Here is a 26,545-nt window from a genome sequence, read left to right on the forward strand (position 1 = left end):
CTGATGTAGCTCAGTGGGGCAGGCAGCATCTCTGGAAAATATGAATAGATGAGAGAAGGCCAAAGATTAAAGCAGAAAGTGTGAGACAGACAGACAGAACAGTTGCAAATTATGAAGCCAGAGGGGTTGGGTACGAGTCCAGATGGGGCACAGGGGAGGAAGGGGGATTGTACTATGGGAGAAAATGAAGAGGGCAGGGGTTGTTAGAGGTTACCTAAAATTGGAGAATTCAATGTTCATTGCAGTTGGGCTGTAAGTTACCCAAGTGGAATATGAGGTTCTGTTCCTCCATTTTGTGGGTGGTCTCACTATGGCAATGGAGGAAGCCCAGGGTAGAAAGGTCAGCATGGGAATGGAAAAGGGAGTTAATAGTTAGCAACATGTAGATTCAATAGGCTTTGGCGGACCAAGTGCAAATGTTCGGCGAAATGGTGGCCAATGTACATGAGGCCACATGGGAACACCTGATACAGTAGATAAGTTTAGACAAAGTCTCTCAGTAGCCCCTCACGCTAGGTCCCTCATTGTTCTCACAGCGCCTCCCCCACCCCCACCCCGAGTCCCCATCTTTGTTCTCTCTCAGTCCCTCCTCGCTCTTGGTCCCATTGATGCCAGTGGCTCGTGGCCGAGTTCGGTGTCTGCAGTGGTCGAGCCGGACCTACAAGCGATTCCTCATTCCGCAGCGGATGGGACCCAGGTTAGTCAATTCACGTGGAGGTCCTCTACCTGAAACTGGACCTGGAACCTAGTTAAGTCGAATGCTTTGGGATGCTGGTGGCTGGGGGTGGGGTGGGGGGGGGAAGGAAGGTGAGTGTCAGTGGAGTCCGTTTCCCCAGCCCTCAGGTGGCTGGAGTGTGGGTATGGGTTTGAGGTGGCCTTGGTGGGCCTGGCCTGCGAGAGCCCAGGGATGCGGTGAAGTCCGGAGAGAATAGGGCCCAGCCTGTGACCAGATAGCCAGTCAGCATTAGTCTTGGTCAGAACTACAAATGTATTGTCTTCAAACCTTTGTTTTACTTTGGAGTCACATGAGTGACTACGTGAAGAAGGCCCGTTCAGCCGCACGTACGTCATTATGTCAGACGCATGGGTGCAGGCGACCGTTGGAGCAGCAGGAGCTTCTCCAGCGCGGTAAAGTTTAAACCTCAGGTAAGCTGGTTCTTCTTACCTGTTTTATTCCTTGCAGGAACCTCTTGTTCCAGAGGCTTCCTGCCGGAGGATTCGCGAGGCCTGACGAGGGAACCAGCTATGGGCTGTGGGGAAACCCCGGTTCTTGTCGCAGGAGTGGGTAGCTGGGTTGTCGGGTGTTGCGAAGTGGGTCGTGGACGGGTGGTCAGTGGCTTCCAGGCGCTCCGGGTGCCGGGAGGGTTTCCCTCCGATAGGCACAGAGACGCTGGGGTTCCCAGGGAGGGGACCTCCAGTAGGCCGGGTGCCGGGAGGGCTTTTCCCTCTGATATGAATATTTATGCTGGGGTTCCCGTGGAGGGGACCTCCAGTAGACCGGGAGTCGGGAGGGGATTTCCCTCCAAGATAAATATTTATGCTGGGGTTCCCGTGGAGGGGACCTCCAGTAGACCGGGAGTCGGGAGGGTTTTCCCCCGATATAAATATATATGCCGGGTGTCGGGAGGATTTCCCCAATATACATCCAGAGGCTGGGGTTCCCGGGTAGGGGAATCCAGTAATTATGCGGCTTGCAGACCGCAGGGGTCCCCGGGTAAGGGGTTAAACGGACCGGAATTGTCAGCCCTGGTGCCGGTAGGGGTTTTCCATCCGGTAATATATAAGGGTTCTGGGATTCCCGGGAGAGGGGAAACCCACCAGCTATGCGGTGCCCAGACCGCAGAGGTCCCCAAGTTATGGGGTAAATCGACCCAAGTGGTCAGTCCTGGTGCCGGGAGGGTTCCCTTCCGGTAAAAATTAATAATGTGCAAGTTGGCCAGGATGGAGCCTTATGAGAGGAGGCTCAAGATAGATACACCCTAACATCAGGAGATATGGCAGTGTTGGGCAGATGGGAGAGCCCTTGCCAGCAGCGCCTTGTAACAGGGCTGCATAATGGGGATGCCGAATCTATGGCAGTGCCGGCCTATTGCTCTAGGCCGTGTCAGCAGCGCCTTGTATAGGGCTGCTTAAATGTATGGCAACAGCACCTGTAGAAGGGCTGCATAATGTCTCCCTCATGGAGGAGGTGAGCTTACCGGGGCATTTTCTGACCCTGAAGGGTGGGCCTGTTGGAGAGGCCATGCCAGCAGCGCCTTGTAGTAGGGCTGCTTAATGTCTCCCTTATGGAAGAGGAGAACATGCCGGGTCAGTGTAAATCTGATGCCGAGGCTGAGGGTATAGCGTGGAGCATACCTCAAGGGATGAAGGGCATATGTCAGGGGTACGATTTCTGGCAGCAAGGTTGCCATCCCAACACAATGCAGTGAACACCACTATCAGGGAACGTTAGAGCCACCCGCCGAATCTTCTATTCAGGTAAGACCTATTCCACAGGCAAAACCTGAAGGACGAAGCATAAATTGTTGGATCAATTAGGCCAACGACGGGTAAGGATTCATAGTTTAGGGGAAAACGCACCCCACGGCTTCATCGGCAGGAAGCGGTTCACTGAAGCTGGTAGCAGCATTATAGCTGACCAGAGTTACTCTATAATTAAGTGACCACGAACAAATTGGTAAGATTTACAATTGGTTGTGCAATACACAAATGATTGAGACATTGCCCTCTACTCAGAGGCATCTTAACCAGGTAACTGGACAATACTAGTATTCCAAGAAGGTTGGAATTTGGCCAGAAGAGTGTTGAGCCAGGTCCAGTATTTTAGCCAGGTTGCCTTCGAGACAGTTTCGGAGAGATGGGGAATTGTCTTTCAAGGCAAGGTCAGAATTATGGCAAGAGTTGTCTTGGGACATGTGAGAATTATCGGAACCGGACCAGAGTTGCCGTTCAGAGCAAACTCGAAATGATGGCAGGCGTGATCAAACTGATTTCATAGGGTTTTCCATGTACAATGATCATCAGAGATATTTGAAGGCATTGTTATGATGAGGCAATTTAACAGTATGATAACAATAAATCATTCAAAGGACTATTCAGAGTTCAAAAACACTTGTTGAACCACGCAATATTTATGAAATTCTGATTCAATGCACCACCGAATATAGATATGTTGTTTTCATGCTAATTTAAAGGTTGCAAAAATGTGTGGCATAACAGTGGCGAAAGATACATTCTCGCTACAAGCATGAGGAATGGTCTTTTATGTCTTCCTCCAATTTGCTTTATGAGTCGGGTCTTGAAATAGAGTAATCTAGAGTCGCTTTAGGTTCCAGCTGTGGAATTGGCCTATGCAGTTTGATTCCCGATTTGTTGGGAATAATAATAATGCAACATTATATGGTTATTTTAAACGTAACTTGCTGGTTCAGCCTGTGGCTTGGGAGATCAGCCGTTGCATGATAAAATCAATATATGTTCTACAGATTCTCAATAGACTGCTTACGGCTTGGGTTGTCACGCCTATTTTTGTATGTATTCACAGTGCTGGAATGGTACCAAAAGCGGTGCTTTGCTGCTTCAGGAGATGGGAAGCGTTTGTTTAATGCTCATGTTATATTTTAAATGGTACAGATTCTGAGTTATTGCAGTTCATTTAAATGGTCTTTGACAATATTGAATTATAGGGTCATTAACTGTGCCAAGGGGCTTTCCATCAGACTTACTGCAGCTAACGAGGTCCAAGAAGTTGGGTTCACCTCGGATCTCGAGTTAGTAAAGGATATCTGTTACACAGGTTTCCCAGGACAAGTATAATGCAGTATGGGAGATTGACATTGTGTAACACTATTTTTAACCAGGGGGTTCCAGCTACATCCTTAGCTTTGATCGGACCTCTTTAGGTAGTTATCCTCCTGGCGCTGGGTAGCGCAATAGGTCACTCGCTACATTATTGTGACAGGAGAGGATGATTACATCTGCAAATATATGCATAGTATTTATGCTATAAGTAATTTAAGATGAGCAGTAGGGGTGTCAGGTCTCAAGATAGTTCAAGACATACACAGGGACCTTTCGTTATGTGGGGACACACATATTCAACAATACATCAAGGTCACCAAGAGCCTTTGAGACTCTGAGCTAACTATGATTGTTAGTTACAAAAGATGTTATAAGAATCTATCTGCTCAGATCTTACCAGGTGTTAAAACGGAGTTGAGTTATGCATGGGTAGACGCTGATCCGGATCTCACTCCACCAGGGCTGCTATGACAGCAGCAGCAAGGGTTAATTACGTTCTGCTGGACCACATCCTAACGGCTGTAGTGTGGTCAAACGAACAAAATTTCAAACATGTTATAATAACCCGTTGCCAGACCAGGGGTATTTCTCAATTTATTTTATGTTCTGTTATAGGTTCCATCCGGATGAGAGATGTGACTATTGTTGTTGCTTATTTAACAGCATCAGCATGTTTAAATCTATGTCATGACTGTATGCATTATGAATGTTTTCCTTCATTTGTCAATGAGGCAGTTGTGGTTGTGTAGACTTGTTTCTCACGGCATGAAATCACAGAGCTTTGAAATCTTCACGTAGTCATTCATGTGACTCCGAAGTAAAATAGTAAGATTAAACGAGAACTTACCAGTTTGAAGTTTGATCTTTATTTTATGAGGAGTTACGATAAGGGATTACGTGCCCTCCGCTCCCAGCCCTCTTTAAGATCATCTGGTAGTTCTAGTCTTCTTTCATCTTACTATCATACTTCAGTCACTATTATTATCTGTGATTTCACACCGCTGCTTTGAAGATTGACGCACGTGCGGCTGAACGGGCCTTCTTCACGTAATCCCTCATCGTAACTCCTCATAACGATCAAACTTCAAACTGGTAAGTTCTCATTTAATCTTACTATTTTGTATTTTATTGACGGAAACATTCATAGTCTTTAATTTGAAAGATATATATTGGCTGTTTCATTTTCCACAAAGTCCACTGGTGTTTTGAGTATTTTCTATTTTTATTCCACTTTTCTAGCATCTGCAGCTTTAAAAATTTGTCTATGAGCAACAAAATAGAATATTATTGGTATTGAAAAATTATTTTAAAACACCTGATGGTTTGTCCAGATAACTGATAAAGTGCCTAATAAGTATTTTGGTTTTGATACAAATGATAATATCTCAATTTAAATATTGTTATTTCAGCAATTCCTATAGTGAAGTGTTATGAATACGTGGACCATATGCTGTATTCAATAGGTGCTAATTTGAATCTTTTGTTTGCAGAGAAATTGGTACAATCATTAGGTCTCTGGGTTGCTGTCCAAGTGAAGAAGAACTTCATGAAATGTTAGCAGAGGTACAATAAATTTAAATTGCACTATTTCTAAAAGTATGAAGTTGTCCTGCATGGACAGCAGAATGTGAAATCTCCGTAAAGCCAGATTATTTGCCGTTATTTAATTCTTAATTGCTGAGGTCAGTGTCATGGAGAAAAAATGTTTTATGATTAATGGTGAGAGTCTGCTTTTTTTGGACCCGACTTGAATTTGTTGAAATTAAACAGGAAGGTACTGATAATGAAAAAGAAGTGAGGAAATTCACTTGCCCAGCACATCATAATTTACTTTTGATTTTCCTCAGTGATGCTTCATTCAGCAAAGTATATTCTTTTCAGGGGATTTTATAATGAGAATGATATGTAAAAAGCCATCCCGTGGAGGAGCTGGGTATCATTTACAGTAATATTTAGCTATGCAGCTGCATTCTCTAGAAGTTTCAGTTAATTACACTGTGTAACAATGATGAATAACAGATTCACGATCATTGCAGCAATAAAGTCCGGAGTGATGATAAAATTATGCTTGGACTCTTACCATTCTATTTGACCTTGCCCTGGCAGTTTATCATCCCTTCCCCGGTACAGATCTTTCTCATTTGAAAACGTTGGACTAACTGATTGAGTCATTGGTAAAGTATATTTGATATTTTTTATTTTAACTCATTGGAATTTGTGTTTTCTAATACTGTATTACCACCCGAAGTCCCAAGTACTTTGTGGATTATCTTCTTCTTGAGTTATCTCTTCCTATCATTTCAAGGTTAGACAACAGCATCCTGAACACTTACGTGCCAGGCACTGAGTGCACTATACTCTGCCATTTTAGATCCCCTAGTTCAGTTGGCCTGACAGTATTTTTTTAATGGATTAATCATGATCATTTTTACAGAATTAATTTATAAATGAAAGAATACACTCTGGCAGTAATATTTTCAACTTTCATTACAATTCTAAGTGCTGTGCAAAGTTTATGGATATCCTTTTATTACTCGTTTCATGGTGTTTTATGGAGGAGATGGGAGTGCTGGATGAGGCTATAAAGTTATTTATATTTAAAAATCAGGAAGCACTTTACCATAAAGTATTTCTCCTTCTCCATTTTTGGCATGTGTGGATAAACCTTAATCCTGTTCAAAAACAAAATGAACTCTGGTTGATGAGAGGTATTGAGGCTGTTGTCATAAAAAAGGTATACATCAAGTTTAGGCAGCTGGGCTCAAGCGAATCCCTCGACATGTATAAGAAGAGTAGGAGTACACTTAAAAGAGAAATATGGAGGGCTAAAAGAGTATATGAGTATCTGGCATGGTAGGTAAAGGAAATTTCCAAAATAATCTACAGGTATATTAAGTGTAAATGGGTGACAAGGGAAGACAATAGGTCATCTTAAAAATCAACATGTTTGTCCATGAGTGGAACCACACGAAACAGATCAGATTTTTAATGAATACTAGACTAAGTGCTCCCCAAACACAATATTCCCCCAACGCAACCCGTTCCCCCAACGCAAACCCGTTCCCCACCGCAATATTCCAACACTCGCCCATAGCTCCCAACTTCGCAGCTTCTCCCCATCCCCGGGACGGCCGCCGCCGCCAGCCTCATTGCCCAGGCCCCGGACCGTCGGCGTGGCCTCTCGCCGCCACTGCTGCCGCGATCTCAATTCTGGAAAGGCCTCAACTGCGCAGGCATGGCTGAGGACCTGTTGGGTGCCCTTTGCGATGCCAGTAAAGACGCACATGGGAACTCTCCCCCAACTACGCATGCGCATCCCCACAACCCCCCCTTCCCCCACAACCCACCCTTCCCCCACACACAACCTCCCCCACTACCCCCTTCTCCACACACACCCTCCCCCACAACCTGGACGTTACAGTTTTCAGTCTCCTGTACCTTCTTCCCGATGGCAATGGTGAAATGAGTGTGTGGCCGGGATGGTGTGGGTCTCTGATTATGTTGGCTGCCTTTTTGAGGCAGTGACTTCAATAGATCCCTTCGATGGCGGGGAGGTCAAAGCCGGTGATAGACTGGGCAGTGGTCACAACTTTTTGCAGTCTTTTCCGCTCCTGGATGTTCAAGTTGCTGAACCAGGCCACGATGCAACCAGTTTGTAAACCGTAATAACTTTTAAAATATACCATATATCTGAACAAAACTTGGTTGGACAATGGTGAGTAAGGTGGGGGCAAAAATCGTAGCGCTATCGTGTACCATTTTTGTGTAAATAGAAAAACAACGCAAGCCTGCAGATAACAAGATGAGAGTTTTAGTTCTATACTAGACCAAGTGGGACCCATTGTTTGCGGGGGGGGGGGGGGGGGCGGGTGGCCTGCAGCATCACACACACAATAACCACCACACACACACACACACACACACACACACACACACACACACACACACACACACACACACACACACACACACACACACACACACACACACACACACACACACACACACACACACCACGCGCGTTGAGGGGACGAGACCCAACGGGTCCCACTTGGTCTGGTATACTTACGAAACTCTCATCTTGTTCTCTTCTGGTTCGCATTGTTTTTAAATTTGTGCAAAAACAGTACCCGATATCACACCCTCCCTTCCCTCCCCCTCCCTCCCCCCCCCTTCCCCACACCCCCCCCTCTTCCCCACACCCCCCCCCTCTTCCCCACAACCCCCCCCCCTCCCCCCCCCCCCCTCCCCCCCCCCCCCCCCCCCCCCCCCCCCTCTTCCCCCCCCCCCCCCCTCTTCCCCACCCCCCCCCTCTTCCCCCACCCCCCCCCCCCCCCCCCCCCCTCTTCCCCACACCCCCCCTCTTCCCCACACCCCCCCCTTTCCCCCACCCCCCCCTTCCCCACACCCCCCCCTTCCCCACACCCCCCCTTCCCCACACCCCCCCCCCCTCCCCACACACCCCCCCTTCCCCACACCCCCCCCCTCCCCACACCCCCCCCCCCTCCCCACTTCCCCACACCCCCCCCTTCCCCCCCACCCTTCCCCACACCCCCCCTTCCCCACACTTCCCTTCGCCACACCTCCCTTCGCCACACCTCCCTTCCCACACCCTCCCTTCCCTCACCCCCCCCCCCCTTCCCTCACCCCCCCCTTCCCTCCTTCCCCTGCCAGTAAAACGTATACTCCTTCTCCTTCAGTGTGCCCGTCTGCCAGCCTTGTTTCCTGAAGGGTGGCTATGTCTAAATTGAGTCTCTTGAGCTCGTCGTTTATGACAGCTAATTTCCTGGAATCGCTGATGTCCTGTCGGTTTTCAGAGAGGCCGGTCATCATTGTCCGGACATTCCAAGTTCCCAGTTTTAGAGCTAGTCTCTTTTGATGTGTTCTTTTGTTGGTAGGTGCGAAGGTTGCCATCTGCTGTTCGGATAGTTCCTAATCCCCGTGCACCCAGTGAGGATAGCAGACTGTAGCGGAACAGCACCTTATTGGCTGTAGGCTGCCCAGATTGAGGTGGGCGGTAGCTGTCCAATGATATCCGAAAATCCTTCCCACCGTCGGGAGCAACCTCTGGCGCCTTGCTTTACGCCAATCTAGCGATGACTTATAACCGGTAACTGTTGCTCCCAGTGTTGTGTCGACATCGCAGGCGAAGCTGGAGTGTCCTCTCCAGGTTGTAGGTGTAGGTTTGCAGGTGATGTGTGGTCGGATGCAAACCTGGGCGATGTCATATGGAGGACAGGCTGTTGCCCATGCAGCACGTCCCTCCTCTCCACGTCGTTGATCGATCCAAAGGAACAGCACCAGCACCGTCGCAGGAGCTGCCAGAGCAAGGTTGTAGAAAACAACGAACTGCCTTAGGGGCTCTGACTCCGGATTTTTCTTGAGGTTTACTACTGGAGCCTTTTCCATGACTGGATATGGCCACAAGGCCACATTTTTCTCTCCTAGATGGACTGCCTTCCCAGGCTGACGAGCCCCATCTACCCATCAATCATGGGTATAGAGTGAGTAAAGTAGGGGGCTGAGCACGCAGCCTTGAGGTGCTCCCGTACTGATTGTTACTGAGGATGAAGTCTTTCTGCCAATTCGAACTCTGTGGTCTCTAGATGAGGAAGTCGAGGATCCAATTGCAGAGGGATGCGCAGAAACACAATTCCGTGAGATTGGTAGCCGGGTTGGAGCGGATGATGATATTGAACGGCGAGCTGTAGTCTATAAATAACAGCCTGACGTAATTGTTTTTATTGTCCAAGTGGTCCAATGCGGAGTGGAGAGCCAGTGAGATCGCATCCTCCGTTGACCTGTTGTGGCAGTTGGTGCTGTAGTAGGCCGAGGATCTTGTCGAGATAGGAGTTGATGTGCACCATAACCAACCTCTCAAAACACTTCATCACCACAGACGTTAATGCCACTGGTCGATAGTCATTGAAGCACGCCACCTTACTCTTCTTGGGCACCTAAAAATCTAAAAAGCAATAAGGGGAGAAAAGATTAAATATGAAGGTAGGCTAGCCAATAATATAAAAGAGGGGACTAACATTTTTTCAGGCATATAAAGAGTAAGAAATTGGCAAGAGTGGACATTGGACAGCTGGAAAATGACTTTGGAGAAGTAGTAATGGAGAACAAAGAAATGGTGGATGAACTGAATATGTTCTTTACATCAGTCTTCACAGTGGAAGACACCAGCATTGTGCCAGAAATTCAAGAGTCAGGTGGAGAATTGAGTCCAATAGCTATTGCTGAGGTAATGGTGCTTTGGAAGCAGAAAGATCTGATGGTTGATAAGTCACCTGGACCTGATGGACTACGCCGCAGGGTTCAGAAAGAGGTAGCTGTAGAGATTGTGTTCTGCTAATTTACAAATTATATGTTAATAAATCTGGATGATCGAAATTGATGACTTTGTGGCCAAGTTTGCAGATGATACAAAGATAGATGGTAGGGCAGGTAGTGTTGAGGTAGCAGGGAAGCTGCAAAGTCTGCAAAAAGGAGACAAAAGGAATACAACGTACCAAAGTCATGCACTTTGGTAGAAGGAATAAAGGCGTAGACTACTTTCTAAATGGGGAGATGATTCAGAAGTCAGAGGTGAAAAGGGACTTGGGAGTACTGGTGCAGGATTCCCAAAACCTTAATTTGCAGGTTGATTCACTGGTAAGGAAGGCAAATGAAATGCTAGCATTCATTTTTTTTTGGGGGGGGTCTAGAATATAAAAGCAAGAATGTAATGCTGAGTCTTTATCAGGCACTGGTGAGGCCACATTTGGAACATTGTGAGGCAAAAGAAAGGAAATCATAGGCCTGTTAGTCTGACTTCTGTGTCATACAACATGGAAACAGGCCCTTCGGCCCAACTTGTCAACACTGGTCAACATGCCCCAGGTACACTAGTCCCACTTGCCAGTGTTTGGCCCATATCCCTCCAAACCTGACCTATCCATGTTACCTGTCTAACTGTTTCTTAAACGTTGCGATAGCCCCTGCCTCAACTACTTCCTCTGGCAGCTCATTCCATTCACCCACCACCCTATGTGTGAAAAGGTTACCCCTTAGATTCCTATTAAATCTTTTCTCTTCATTCTGGTCCTCAGTTCCCCTACTCTGGGCTAGAGTAGATTTATGTGTCAGGGTACTTGGAAGCACATGATAAAACATTGTGAGCAGTTTCAGACCCTATATCTAAGGAAGGAGGTGCTGGCTTGAAGAGGGTCCAGAGGAAATTTTGAGAGTGATCCCAAGAATGATTGGGTTAACATATTGAGATTGTGAATACTAGGCCAATAAAGTTATTAATTCATTAATTCATTAATTCATCCATTCATATGAAGAACTTCTGAAGTCTATGGGCCTGCACTTCCTGGAGTGTAGAAAGATGAGGGGAATATAATCTAAACCTACCGTATAATGAAAGGCCCAGATAGAATGGATGTGAAATGTATGAATAGAGATGAGGTGGAATTTCTTTAGCCAGAGGGCGATGAATCTGAATAATTCATTGCTACAGACATCTGTGGAGGCAGAGACATTGGGTATTTTTAAGATGGAAATTGATGGGTTTTTGATTAGAAAGGGCGTATAATTTTACAGGGAGAAGGTAGAAGAATGGGGTTGAGAGGGAAAAATAGCTCAGCTATGATTGAATGGCAGAGTAAACTTAATAGGATGAATGGCCTAATTCTGTTCCTATGTCTTATGTTCTTATGGGAAAGATTTAAAAGGAACATGAGAGGCAGGTTCTTCACATAGTGGGTGATATGCACATAGAATGAACTGTCAGAGAAAGTGGTTGAGGTAGGAACAATAGCATAATTTAAAAGACATTTGGACAGGTATATGGATTGGAAAGATTTAGAGGGTATAGGCCAAATGCTGTCAAAAGGCACTAACATAGATTGCCATTTTGGACTGCATGGGTGAGTTGGGCTGAAGAGCCTGTTTCTGTCCAGTGTAACTCTATGACGCTATTTACCATTGTTGTTGTCGGAAAAATAATAGAGTACCCGATTGGTTATTGTAATCCAAAGCTAGATTACACATTTTGCATACACTGACAAAATAATAAAATGCTCATTTTTCACCATGTTCAACATATATCAAAATAAATCCATACATCATAAAGTTGTATATATGTACTGTTCTATTGTGGAGTGCAATTTCCTATTTAGAGAATAATGTAAGGATTCAAAATCGATATTTAAGTTTTTCTTTGGAACAATTTTAGCCTTGATATACTCAGACATGTTTATAGCAAGAGGCATTCTTCAGGAAGCTTATTAGAGTTATGTATGAGATTGTTGATTTGTAATAACAGGGCCACTTCCAGGTAATCCATGTTGCTTGTCTTATGAATATGAACTAATACTTTCTCAAGACTGACATTTCAATATAATACGCCAGTAAAAGATGCTACAAGCTACAGAAACTTACTTATAATTAATTTACATCTCAATACCAATACAACCTTTGGGCTCTTGGTATCCAATAGTTTAATTTATTGATCATTTAATAATTATAATAAGCGGGGAAATTTGCAAAGGCAGCTGGGGAGACTTTAAACTAGAATGGTTGGGGCGGGGGACTCAAATAGCGAAAGGTAGTAGACAGAATGGGAGGCAGGAAGCAGAAACGGGAAGCACTCGGACACAAGAGGAGAAAGGAAAAAAAGGAAATAAACAGAGAATAAGAGACGGGGGTTTTCTTAAATGTGCATATTTTAATGCTAGGAGCATTGTAAGAAAGGTGGATGAGCTTAGAGTCTGGATAGACACCTGGAAGTATGATGTTGTGGCGATCAGTGAAACGTGGTTGCAGTAGGGCTGTGATTGGAAACTAAATATTCCAGGATTTCGTTGCTTCAGGTGTGATAGAATTGGAGGGGCAAGAGGTGGAGGTGTTGCATTGCTAGTCAGGGAAGATATTACAGCAGTGCTTTGGCAGGATAGATTGGAGGGCTCATCTAGGGAGGCTATTTGGGTGGAATTGAGAAGTGGGAAAGGTGTAGCAACACTTATAGGGGTGTATTATAGACCGCCAAACGGGGAACGAGAATTGGAAGAGCAAATATGTAAGGAGATAGCAGAGATTAGTAGTAAGCACAAGGTAGTGATTGTGGGAGATTTCAACTTTCCACACATAGACTGGGAAACACATTCTGTAAATGGGCTGGATGGGTTGGAGTTTGTAAAATGTGTGCAGGATAGTTTTTTGCAGCAATACATAGAGGTACCTACTAGAGGAGGGGCAGTGCTGGACCTCCTGTTAGGAAATGAGACTGGACAGGTGGTGGAGGTATGCGTTGGGGAGAACTTCGGGTCCAGTGATCACAATACCATTAGTTTCAATATAACTATGGAGAGGGTCAGAACTGGACCTAGGGTTGAGATTTTTGATTGGAGAAAGGCTAACTTTGATGCGATGCGAGATGATTTAAAAGGAGTGAACTGGGACATTTTGTTTTATGGGAAAGATGTAGAAGAGAAATGGAGGACATTTAAAGGGGAAATTTTAAGAGTACAGAATCTTTATGTTCCTGTTCGGTTGAAAGGAAACAGTAAAAATTGGAAAGAGCCCTGGTTTTCAAGGGAAATTAGACATCTTGTTCGGAAAAAGAGGGAGATCTACAATAATTATAGGCAGCATGAAGTAAATGAGGTGCTTGAGGAGTATAAGGAATGTAAAAAGAATCTTAAGAAAGAAATTAGAAAAGCTAAAAGAAGATATGAGGTTGCTTTGGCAAGTAAGGTGAAAGTCAATCCAAAGGGTTTCTACAGCTATATTAATAGCAAAAGGATAAGGAGGGATAAAATTGGTCCATTGGAGAGACAGAGTGGACAGCTATCTGCAGAGCCAAAAGAGATGGGGGAGATATTGAACAATTTTTTTTCTTCGGTATTCACCAAGGAGAAGGATATTGAATTATGTGAGGTAAGGGAAACTAGTAGAGTAGCTATGGATACTATGAGGTTCAAAGTAAAAGAAGTACTGACACTTTTGAAAAATATAAAAGTGGATAAGTCTCCAGGTCCTGACAGGATATTCCCTAGGACATTGAGGGAAGTTAGTGTAGAAATAGCCGGGGCTATGACAGAAATATTTCAAATGTCACTAGAAACGGGAATAGTCCCCGAGGATTGGCGTACTGCGCATGTTGTTCCATTGTTTAAAAAGGGTTCTAAGAGTAAACCTAGCAATTATAGACCTGTTAGTTTGACTTCAGTGGTGGGCAAATTAATGGAAAAGATACTTAGAGACAATATATATAAGCATCTAGATAAACAGGGTCTGATTAGGAACAGTCAACATGGATTTGTGCCTGGAAGGTCATGTTTGACTAATCTTCTTGAATTTTTTGAAGAGGTTACTAGGGAAATTGACGAGGGTAAAGCAGTGGATGTTGTCTATATGGACTTTAGTAAGGCCTTTGACAAGGTTCCTCATGGAAGGTTGGTTAAGAAGGTTCAACTGTTGGGTATAAATGCAGGAATAGCAAGATGGATTCAACAGTGGCTGAATGGGAGAAGCCAGAGGGTAATGGTGGATGGCTGTTTATCGGGTTGGAGGCAGGTGACTAGTGGGGTGCCTCAGGGATCTGTGTTGGGTCCTTTGTTGTTTGTCATGTACATCAATGATCTGGATGAAGGTGTGGTAAATTGGATTAGTAAGTATGCAGATGATACCAAGATAGGGGGTGTTGTGGATAATGAAGAGGATTTCCAAAGTCTACAGAGTGATTTAGGCCATTTGGAAAAATGGGCTGAAAGATGGCAGATGGAGTTTAATGCTGATAAATGTGAGGTGCTACACCTTGGCAGGACAAATCAAAATAGGACGTACATGGTAAATGGTAGGGAATTGAAGAATACAGTTGAACAGAGGGATCTGGGTATAACCGTGCATAGTTCCTTGAAGGTGGAATCTGATATAGATAGGGTGGTAAAGAAAGCTTTTGGTATGCTAGCCTTTATAAATCAGAGCATTGAGTATAGAAGCTGGGATGTAATGTTAAAATTGTACAAGGCATTGGTGAGACCAAATCTGGAGTATGGTGTACAATTTTGGTCGCCAAATTATAGGAAGGATGTCAACAAAATAGAGAGAATACAGAGGAGATTTACTAGAATGTTGCCTGGGTTTCAACAACTAAGTTACAGAGATAGGTTGAATAAGTTAGGTCTTTATTCTCTGGAGCGCAGAAGGTTAAGGGGGGACCTGATAGAGGTCTTTAAAATGATGAGAGGGATAGACAGAGTTGATGTGGACAAGCTTTTCCCTTTGAGAATAGGGAAGATTCAAACAAGAGGACATGACTTCAGAATTAAGGGACAGAAGTTTAGGGGTAATATGAGGGGGAACTTCTTTACGCAGAGAGTGGTGGCGGTGTGGAATGAGCTCCCAGTGGAAGTGGTGGAGGCATGTTCATTGGTATCATTTAAAAATAAATTGGATAGGCATATGGATGAGAAGGGAATGGAGGGTTATGGTACGAGTGCAGGCAGGTGGGACTAAGGGGAACAAAATTTGTTCGGCATGGACTTGTAGGGCCGAGATGGCCTGTTTCCGTGCTGTAATTGTTATATGTTATATGTTAATAATTACATTGGCATTTAACGTGTTTTTGTTCAATTTGATTATTTTGACACAGCAAATATATCGTAGGTTATTTTGAAAAGAATAATGTTCAACCCTAAAATCTTTTGCCTTGATTATTAAGTTTTGATATTGTAACGGTAAGCCATTAATTTGTAAAAACAAAGTTAAAGAAAATTAAATACTAGTATAACTTATGTTTCTAAATAAATACCTTTTGTAATTTGAATTTAAAGGTGGAGGAAGAAGAACCCACTGGCTATATACAGTTTGATAAGTTCCTTCCGATGATGACTAAAGTATTAATAGAAAGAAAGTGAGTTCTGGATCAATTATTTTATGCATTTAGACACATTTACTAAAAAGACACATAACTAATTCAAAATGTGTAATGTTGTTGTAATCAAAATATTCACTTTCCATTCCAAAATTACTTGTTAATACTTGAATGTTTCCTGTATTACATTTGATATAAGCAGTTTTTATAGAACTGTATTCCAAGTATTCCAAGTATTATTATTCCTTATCCCATGATTGCAGATTGCAGTCTGGCAAATGGAATGCAATTCAAGTGAGTTGGGGAGAGTTCAAAGGGCAAAAGGCAAGTCAGGCAGGATTAGAAAAGTCTGGTAGATGAGGGACAATAATGCTTCATTATTGTCCCTCAAAAAAAGGAATGCATGTCCCATATAAGTAGCTGTAATTTAAAAAAAAACCCATGAGGAGTAGAATAAATGTGACAGCACTATTATGAGGGCAAGCAGGAAGGTAAATAGAAATAGTTCTGGTAGATAAGGTGAAGCAGTATCCTGTGAAATTCTACTATTATTTTAAGTGCAAAAATATAACTAAGGAGAGAATCCCGTAAAGATTAATGTGGCTGTAGTTGTGTGGAGCCACAAGAGATGGGCGAGTTTGGATATTTTGCCATTCAAATTTATCATGGAGAAGTTCTTGGAAGCTACTCAATTCAGGGAAGAGAGTAGTGATGTCTTGAAACATATCCACATTACAAAAGAGGAAATGCTGGCAGTCTTAATGCACATTAAAGTGGATAGCTCTCCAGGGCCTGATCAAGTGTACCTGAATATCCCAGGCAAAGACATTTGCAGCGTCTTTAGCAGTAGGTGAGGTGCCATAAACCTGGAGGGTGGCTAATGTGTCCCTTTAATTGAGAAGGACTGCAAGGGCAAACCTGGAGATTATAGGTCAGTGAACCTGACATCAGTGGTGGGAAAGTTACAGGAGGGGATATTGAGGAACAGGATGTACCAGGATTTGGAAAGGCAAGAACCAATTTGGGATAGTTAACATGGCTTTGTGTGTAGAAAAGGATTGTTAGATCACATGGTCGACACAAAATGCTGGAGTAACTCAGCGGGACAGGCAGCATCTCTGGAAAGAAGGAATGGGTGAAATTTTGGGTCGAGACCCTTCCTCAGACTGATATCAGGGTAGTGGGCGATACAGAGATAAAATGTAGTCGGAAACAGTAAGACTGGTTGGAGGACTGGGCAGGGGGAGGGGATGGAGAAAGAGGGAAGCTAAGGCTACTTGAAGTCAATGTTCATACTGCTGGGGTGTAAAGCTGCCCAAGTGAAGTGTGAGGTGCTGCTCCTCCAGTTTGCGCTGGGCCTCACTCTGACAATGGAGGAGGCCCAGGACAGAAAGGTCAGTGCAGGAACGGGAGGGGGAATTAAAGTGTTGAGCAAACGGGAGATCAGGTAGGTTTAGGTGGACTGAGCGGCGGTGTTCAGCGAAGCAATCACCGAGCCTGCATTTGGTCTCGCCGATATACAGGAGTCCACACCTGGGACAGCGGATACAGTAGATGAGGTTGGAGGAGGTGCAAGTGAACCTCTGCCTCACCTGAAAAGATTGTCGGGGTCCTTGGACAGAGTCGAGGGGGGAGGTATTGGGGCAGGTATTGCATCTCCTGCGGTTGCAGGGGAAAGTACCTGGGGACGAAGTGATTTGGGTGGGAAGGGACGAGTTGACCAGGGAGTTGCAGAGGGAAAGGTCTCTGCAGAAAGCGGAAAAGGGTGGAGATGGGAAGCTGTGGCTAGTAGTGTGATCCTGTTGGAGGTGGCTAAAATGTCAGATGATTATTTGCTGTATGCAACGGCTGATGGGGTGGAAGGTGAGGACAAAGGGGACTCTGTCCTTGTCATCTACATTGTCCTCTGGCGATGTCAGAACATCAATCAGAAAATATCACGCAGGTTGCTGCTGTAATTTATTGAGCTTGATTGAAAAATTGTTTTTCACACTTCCCTAAGATTTTTCATTGCATTATCTTTACCGGCCTGAAACTTCCCCAAGAACAGGACTATTCCAACAGCTGCATCTGCTGTGACTTTGTGGATAGCATGTTCTAACTTCACCATTTGAGAGCGAAATCTAGGTTGACATCCGAATGAGGTACTACAGGATTGCAGCATTGTTGTAGTAAAGAACTCCTAGGACTTATTCAAAGATAATCAAAGAACTTGTGCCCTTGATAAAGGTTGCTTGTAATGAATGTCACAAAAACTGATAATCGGGTAATTTTCTCTTTGCTGATTGAAGGAGGTTGCAGAGGTTACCTTCTACATTTCCACTTTACCCCAGTGACTAGTCTTCCAAAGTATTAGATTGGCTGTGATATGCATGGGGATAACCCAAGGGCATGAAAGGTGCTGTAGAAAAGCACCCACTTTTGGGAAGCCTAACTCAAAGGACCTTTGCCCATAACTGAGTCATGCTGAGTATAATTAAAACCAAATGATCTTGTAAGAGTGATTATCAAGTTTGCAGGTTTACCAAGTGTGGGATAAATACCATTCATTCAAAGCTGATGGGCTTCATAATTTAAATCTAAACCTGGTAACTAACCTGAACAAGTAAAATGGATGAAGGAGAGCCAGTGGATGTAGTGTATATGGTCTTTCAGAAAGACGTTGATAAGGTCCAACACAGGAGATTAGTCAGCAAAATTAGAGTGCATGGTATTGGGGGTAGGGTATAGACATGCATAGAGAATTGGTTGGCAGACAGGAAACAAAGTGTAGGAATAAACGGATCCCTGTCAGAATGGCAGGCAGTGGCGAGTGGAGTGCCGCAAGGCTCGGTGCTGGGGCTGCAATAATTTACAATACAGGTGCATAACCTTTTATCCGAAGTTCCAAATAACGAAAACCTCCGAATAGCGACATTTTTTCAATCCTTGAAGAAAGGTCCTTGAAAACGTTCACCGAGGGCGGCCCGCGGAGGTGACAGCGGAACCTCCGGTCGGTCCTCGAAGAAAGGGGAACTAAATCCCCATTCATAAAAGAGAAGGTGAGGGTATATTGCGCGGGAGGGTTAATAATTGACAATCTGCTGCTGCCTGCCCACTGAGTTAAAAAGTTCCCGTGGTAGACTCACGATACATAGTGTATCGTGAGTCTTGCGTGGGAACTTTTTAACAGCGGGCAGGCAGCAGCAAATTGTCGCTCCCTTAAGTTTCACCCCACCTACACCCCTCTGCTTCCCGGCCATGTGTGTGACCCCTTCCCTCCCCTCTCCAGCTCCCCGCCCATTGCACCGGCGCGGGGGTTTTGCACTGTCTTCACGTCGGAGCCAGTGCCAGTCACCGGAGACGTCAGGACCAACGGGACACCGACCCCCAGGCCCACTGCAAGCACGGAGATCCCAGAGACCCACAGCCAGCAGCAGCCCAGCCCCGTTCCAATTCCGGAGGAACACGCTCCCCGTAGGGACCGAAGCTGATGGTGTGAAAGGTGCGTCTTGGTCTTGAGGTTGCGGATGAGGGGGCGCAGCTTGGGCTGTGACGTCTCCGGCCACCCCCCTGTACAGGAGCTGAGACTGGGAACTGTGGAGTTGTTTGCAGTTGCAGAGGGAGGGGGCAAGGGCGGTACAGTTCCCAGTCTCAGCTCCAGTCCAGAGGGGTGACCGGAGACGTCAGGACCAATGGGACACCGACTGCAAGCACGGAGATCCCGGAGACTCACAGCCAGCAGCAACTCTAGCCCAGCCCCGCTCCAACTCCAGAGGAACCCGGGTTGCGGATGAGGGGGCGCAGCTCGGGCTGTGGGCGAACTGCCACTTGTCGCTGTAGCGGCGCATCGGGGAGCGGGTTCCTGTTGGTCCTGACGTCTCCGGCCATCCCCCTGGACAGGAGCTGAGAGACGTCAGGACCACCAGAAGCCGCTCCCCGATGCGCCGCTACAGCGACAAGTGGCAGTTCTCCCACAGCCCGAGCTGCGCCCCCTCATCGGGACACCGACCCCCAGGCCCACTGCAAGCCCGGAGATCCCAGAGACTCACAGCCAGCAACAACTCTAGCCCAGCCCCGCTCCAACTCCAGAGGAACCCGGGTTGCGGATGAGGGGGCGCAGCTCGGGCTGTGGGCGAACTGCCACTTGTCGCCGTAGCGGCCCATCGGGCAGCGGATTCCTCTGGAGTTGGAGGGACAGGGAGACACAGCGGCTTTTGAGAATGGTGGGCAATCACTTCCAAAGTTCTGCCCACACAGTCAGTACACCTCTCCTACACTTGTCTCCCGCACTAAGATTATCTCGCAGAGAATGATCCCAGCCTAACCCTCCCTATTCTCTCCTATTCTGCAAGAAAAAACTACATTGAAGACTCAAACTCGCGATCGAGTAACTGCCGGGATCAAGGCGCAAACTCGCGACCTTGCGAATATGAGCCGAGCACTATCACTGGGCCAGCCGTTAAAATCTACGCTAAAAATCTTCCATTCCGAAAGCCGAAAAATTCTGAATTACGAAAAGTGTCTGGTCCCAAGGCTTTCGGATAAAAGGTTGTGCACCTGTATATATATATATGATTTAGATGATGGGATTATTGTATTGTATTGTATATATCTTTATTGTCATTTCCTGAGTATTCGCATACCCAGAGGAAACAAAAAAACATTGCTCAACCAGTGTCCATTCAGTGTGCATGAAAAAATAAATAGAAATAAAAAATACATGTATCATGAACAAATTTAACACTCTACTAAACATTCAACAGCCGTTCCGACCGGCAGCGGCACAACAGTGGCTCTGCTGCAGTGTGGGGGTTTGTGCGCGATACTTGGCAGGGGTCAAAGTCCATTTAACAGTCTTATAGCCTGTGGGAAGAAGCTGAGGAGCATCCTGCTGGTTTTGCAGCTAATGCTCCTGTACCTCTTCCCAGATGGGGGGATGGAGAAAATGTCATGCGATGGGTGGTAAGGGTCTTTGATGATGGAGATGGCTCTGTTGATACATCTCTTCCCGTATATGTCCAGCAGGAAGGGGAGTGGAGCACCAATAATCCTGCTTGCGGTCTTCACTATCCTGTCTAGTTGGTGCCGTTCGTACGCCTTGCAGCTCCCGAATCAGGAAGTGATGCCGTAGGTCAGTGTGCTCTCGACAGTCCCCCTATAAAAAGTCCATAGGTGTGTAGTGGGGAGGCCTGCTTTACGTAGTCTTCGGAGAGGGTGAAGTCGCTGCTGGGCTCTCTTGACCAGAGCAGTGGTGTTGGCCGTGGACGTCAGGTCATCAGACAGATGTAGTCCTAGGAACTTCATGCTGCTGACCCTTTCCACATCAGCTCCGTCGATGTGCAGAGGTGTATGGTGTTGTTTCCCCGCCCTCCTGAAGTCAACCACCATCTCCTTAGTTTTTCCCACGTTAAGAATGAGGTTGTGGGATTTGCACCAACCTGTGAGCAGCTCCACCTCCATCCTGTACGCTGATTCATCATTGTCACTGATGAGACCCACCACTGTTGTGTCATCAGCGAACTTGTTGATGAAGTTGTTATTGAGTCTGGCAGTACAGTCGTGTGTCAGCAGACTAAACAGAAGGGGGCTTAGGACACAGCCTTGGGGTGAGCCAGTGCTCACGGCTATGGTTTTTGATGTCCTACTGCCCACCCTGACTGTCTGCTGCCGTTGCGACAGGAAGTTCAGGACCCAGTTGCATGTGCCAGCATCAACCCCCAATAGCTCCAACTTCTCCACCAGCTGCTGCGGAATGATTGTATTGAAAGCAGAGCTGAAGTCTATGAAGAGGATCCTGGCATAGGTATTTTTCCGATCGAGATGTGACAATACGAGGTTCAGTGTTGTTGAGACTGCGTCCTCTGTGGATCGGTTGGCTCTGTAGGCGAACTGCAGTGGGTCTAGGTCGGCAGGTAGACTATTTTTGATGTGCTGCATAACTAGTCGCTCAAAACACTTCATTACAATGGGTGTTAGGGCCACTGGTCGAAAGTCATTAAGGCAGGCTGGGTTTGGTTTCTTCGGGACAGGGACGATGGTGGCACTCTTAAGACAGTTGGGCACTACTGCCTGGCTGAGTGAGATGTTAAAAATGTCTGTGAAGACATCTTTCAGTTGCTCGGCACAGTCTCTTAGAACGCATCCAGGAATGTTGTCCGGCCCTGCAGCTTTGCGTGGATTGACGCTGGCAAAGGCCTTTTTAACTCTGGCTGCGGACAGCCTGAGCGACTGGTCACTGGGAGATGGCAGTAGTGCACGTGTCTGGGTGCTGTTTTTAACCTCAAACCGTGCGTAGAACTCGTTCAGTTCACCTGGTAGGGAGGGGTTGTTTTGGCATATCCGCAGCGGGGGGGGGCTTGTAGTCAGTGATGGTCTGAAATCCCTGCCACAAGCGACGTGTGTCTTTGTCATTTGCGAAGTGGCTATTGAGTTTTTGTCCGTACAGCCTCTTCGCTTCCCTGGTCCCCCGGGATAGGTTACCAGTTTCCTTGCCAGTTTGTATGCTAGGTTACCTTGCCAGTTTGTATGCTTCGTTGTCCCCAGATTTGAATGCCGCATTCCGGATTCTCATTAGGGAACACACTTCCCCAGTTAGCCAAGGTTTCTGATTGGCACGCCTCCTGATGGCTTTTACCACCGTTACATCCTCAATACATTTATTGATGTATGCGATGACGGATTCTGTATATTCTTGGAGGTTGATGCCACTGTCATCTGTTGCTGCCTCTCTGAAAATGGCCCACTGTGTGGTTTCAAAACAGTCTTGTAGTGCTGCCGTAGCTCCCTGTGGCCATGTTCTGACTTCTTTGACCGTTGGCCTGTCCTGTTTCACCCTGGGTCTGTATTAAAAGTAACATTAGCAAATTTGCAGATGACAAAGCTGGGTGGCAGTGTGAACTGCAAAGAGGATGCTAGGAGGTTGCAGGGTGACCTGGACAGGCTGAGTGGGAAGATTTATGGCAGATGCTGTATAATGTAGATAAATGTGAGGTTATCCACTTTGGCGGCAAGAACAAGGAGGCAGATTATTATCTCAGTTGGTGTCAGATTAGGAAAAAGGGAAGTGCAACGAGACCTGGTGTCCTTGTACATCAGTCACTGAAAGTAAACATGCAGGTACAGCAGGCAGTGAAGAAAGCTAATGGCATGTTGGCTGAGTAAAGAGGTCCTTCTGCAGTTGTACAGGGCCCTGGTGAGACCACATCTGGAGTATTGTGTGCAGTTTTGGTCTCCTAATTTCAGGAGGGACATCCTTGCTATTGAGGCGCAGCGTAGTGTCACGAGGTTAATCCCCGGGATGGCGGGACTGTCATATGAGGAAAAATTGGAAAAACTGGGCTTGTATTTACTGGAATTTAGAAGGATGAGAGGGGATCTTATAGAAACATACAAAATTATAAAAGGACTGGACAAGTTAGATGCAGGAAATATGTTCCCAATATTGTGAGAGTCCAGAACCAGGGGCCACAGTCTAATAAAGGGGAGGCCATTTAAAACTTAGATAATAAAAAACTGTTTCACCCAGATAGTTGTGAATTTGTGGAATTCTCTGCCACAGAAGGTAGTAGAGGCCAATTCACTGGATGAATTTAAAAGACAGTTAAGGGCCTGTCCCACGAGCATGCGACTGCATGCGGCAAGTGCGACCTAACATGGTCGCTTGAGTCATACGGCCTCACCGGGCCGGACCCACTTCGATCACCGGAGCCATATGGAGTTGTGCGGAGCTGGTCCCGAGCTGCTCCAAAAAACTGACACTGTCCAAAAATGAGGCCGTACGGACCGCCTCGACCGGCGTGTGCAGCGTCTCGACACCGTACGCAGCATCTTGACGTTGTACGTCACGCACGGACTTCGCTCGAACTTCACGTCAACTCATACAGGATCACTTGACCTCCGCGCGGCCCCTGCTTCCTGTTTGGTCGTGCTCGTCGCAAGCAGCTGCATGCTGGTGGGACAGGCCTTGTACGGGGATCACTCGACCTCCGCGCGGCCCCTGCTTCCGGTTTGGTTGCGCTTGCCGCATGCAGTCGCATGCTCGTGGGACAGGCCATTTAGATAGAGCTCTAGGGGCTAGCGGAATCGAGTGATATGGGGAGAAGGCAGGTGCGGGTTACTGATTGCGGTTGATCATCCATGATCACAATGAATGGCGGTGCTGGCTCGAAGGGCCAAATGGCCTACTCCTGCACCTATTTTCTATGTTTCTATGTTAGACCGTTGACAGCATGACAGCAAAGAAATACTATCACATTGGTCGTTTCTACAGTGTGGTATATGTAAATAAATGATTTCTCTTGGAGTGGAATGTGATGATGATGACAATTTCTGAGACGAATAATAATCCAGAAATTTGAACAGTTGTGTCCAGTCATGGATCATGCTTCAATCAATGATGTGACCATGAAAACACATTGCAGTGGTGTGTCACAGTGGAGTTGTTCCCTTTAAGGGCTCAAATGCTAATTTTGAAACAAAGTGCCCAGTAATGCACAAAATTCAAGCAGGATAAAATCACAATCCATTTTTTTTTAAAACCTTATTTGGATGTGTTGTCTGACATAATATGTCTATGATTATAATCTGATCACAAATTTAAATTAATGTCTTAATGCACAGGAATGAATTGCCTTAGGTGAACATGCAACAATATTTTAATGATCCAAAATTGCAGCAAAGGAATTTCCATATAGAGCTTTTCTATTGTTGTTTTCTTTACAGCGTGTTATTGGATAATATTGGATAATCCAAAATGGTGGCAAAATCGAATTTTCGAGCAGCAGACATGCTAAATAATGCCACCAAAGTATCCATTAACCCCTCCCCCCCCAAATCTTTCCATCATAGGCTTTGACATGTTATGCTTGTCATAACTATTGAAATAAAACAGAGTTCATTCAAAGGTTTAATGTTGTTGTAAATTATTCAGAATTTTGAATTGTTTCAATTATTTTAAAACTATTTTGCAATTGAGTCAATAAAATCAATGTCTGATATGGTCACAATGGATTTTGCTTTTTTTGTTGGATATTTTTGTTATAGGCTTGGATTTAAATGGCACCTTGATGGTTTTTATCCCTTATTTTTAATGTCCCCCTGTTTGGAGACCCTCACCTGTGTTTTCCAAGCATTAGTCTGAAGGGCTATAGCAGTAAGTATGGACAGCCAGTTGACCACATCGTGTCAATAGGGGGGAGCTGCTCTGCATGCTTAGCGCACTGCAACTGGAGGTCTTCCAGATTTAAACAGTCTGTGATATAGTTCAAGTTATTTTTACTCGGAAGAGCAGCTGGTGGTGGGAACAACAAATGTTTGCTCTAGGCTGCACTTTTCCTGAGTAAGTGCACTAACAAGAAGTTGAAAAACCAAATAAAAGCCATAACTTTTCCTTATTGCCAATTAATTAATTTTAAAGGTTTTATAACTCTCTGCTCTCCAATGAGCGTCAATTTCAGTCAATGGACATTATCCCCGACAACATGGTACCTTTAGCAATCCTCATGTAACAAAGGCATGGGCAATTACCTAGTTTGTCACCATCTGTTTATTGGATTTAATTGAGATATAACTAAAATCTCTTAAAAATGATGGGTATTAGCAACTAAACAGGAGATTAGATTTAAAATTAACCATCAGTTAAATGCTAGTGTCATATAGTTGACAACACAGATATCGGTCTTTTGGTCCACAATATCTATGCCAACCATTTTGTCCATCTACACTAATCCCATTTTCCTACGTTAGGTCCATATCTTTCTATGACTTGTTTATTTAAATGCCTCTCTGAATGCATCTTAAATATGGTAATTGTATATGATTCCACCACCATCTCTGGCAGTTAGAACTGGCTAACCATTTCTTGTTGCTAGTAAAATATTTTTTTAAATGGCCGTTTAAATCCATGAAACATATGTCTACTGTATAATGTATGCTCCTCATGTTTGATGCTGATCACATAATTCTGCACATTAAAGTAAATCAGTCATTTCATATTAAGTAAAAAAATGGATTAAATCAAGAATAAAACCTTGTGATCAAAATACGATCTAAAATTCATAGCTTGTCCTTTGTGATTGTAAAGATTCAAGCTCATTGAATAATGCTACTGGCTGTGGTTTGAACTGCTCAAAATCTGCTTCGCTACACCATTTTTATTCCTTTGTTCGCATCCTCTTTCCACTGCATGACGAATTATATATAATCTTCGTGTCTGCAGTACATTCTAGTTCTTGGTGATAGTAGTGAAGAGATGAAACCTTGATGAATTAACTGCACAAAGGCATTTGATTGTATTGTTCCCCTGTAGCAGTCATTACTTCTTCTACATTGTATATGAGTAGATTGTGAGAGTTTAATAAGGCTGTAATTTCATTTTCATTTTGGCAGTGGAGAGATATTGTGGAGAGGGTTTTGGAAAGGTGGTGTGATCCATAAGCCAGAACAGCTGAATCACAGTTGCATTTCTATTACATACTTTTTCCTTTTTTACTGCATGTGCCTAGAATTTCCTTGGTATTGCTAGAGGAGCACTGGATGCATGTCAATTGGTTGTTGGTTTGTTGTTTAAAAGGTGCACCCCGTCTCAAGGTGCACCCCGTCTCACATGGAAGGTGCTTCTGTCTCACATGGAGTAAGGCCTTTTACTTTAGTATTGAACTTTAGAGATACAGTGCGGAAACAGGCCCTTCAGCCCACCGAATCCGTACCGACTAGCGGTCATCCCGTATATATAGCACTATCCTACATGGGGACAATTTTCAACTTTTTCTAAAGCTAATCAATCTTCACACCTGTATGTCTGGAGTGTGGGAGGGAACTGGAGAAAACCCATGAGGTCACAGGGAGAACGTACAAACAGCACCCGTAGTCAGGATCAAAACCGGGTCTCAGGCACTG

The 26,545-nt window shown here is 45.2% G+C and overlaps 1 protein-coding gene across 1 annotated transcript in view; it reads left to right on the forward strand.

Annotated features, from left to right (window-relative positions):
- efcab2 (EF-hand calcium binding domain 2) overlaps positions 1-26,545 on the forward strand; it is a 77,019-nt gene that overhangs the window by 12,639 nt on the left and 37,835 nt on the right. The window contains exons 3-4 of the mRNA XM_055639278.1: positions 5,292-5,364; positions 15,627-15,706. Coding sequence (XP_055495253.1) covers positions 5,292-5,364; positions 15,627-15,706 — 153 coding nt within the window. The remainder of the gene's footprint in view (positions 1-5,291; positions 5,365-15,626; positions 15,707-26,545) is intronic.

The sequence above is a fragment of the Leucoraja erinacea genome, chromosome 8 (assembly GCF_028641065.1).
Source record: "Leucoraja erinacea ecotype New England chromosome 8, Leri_hhj_1, whole genome shotgun sequence".
Classification (NCBI taxonomy): Eukaryota; Metazoa; Chordata; class Chondrichthyes; order Rajiformes; family Rajidae; genus Leucoraja; species Leucoraja erinaceus.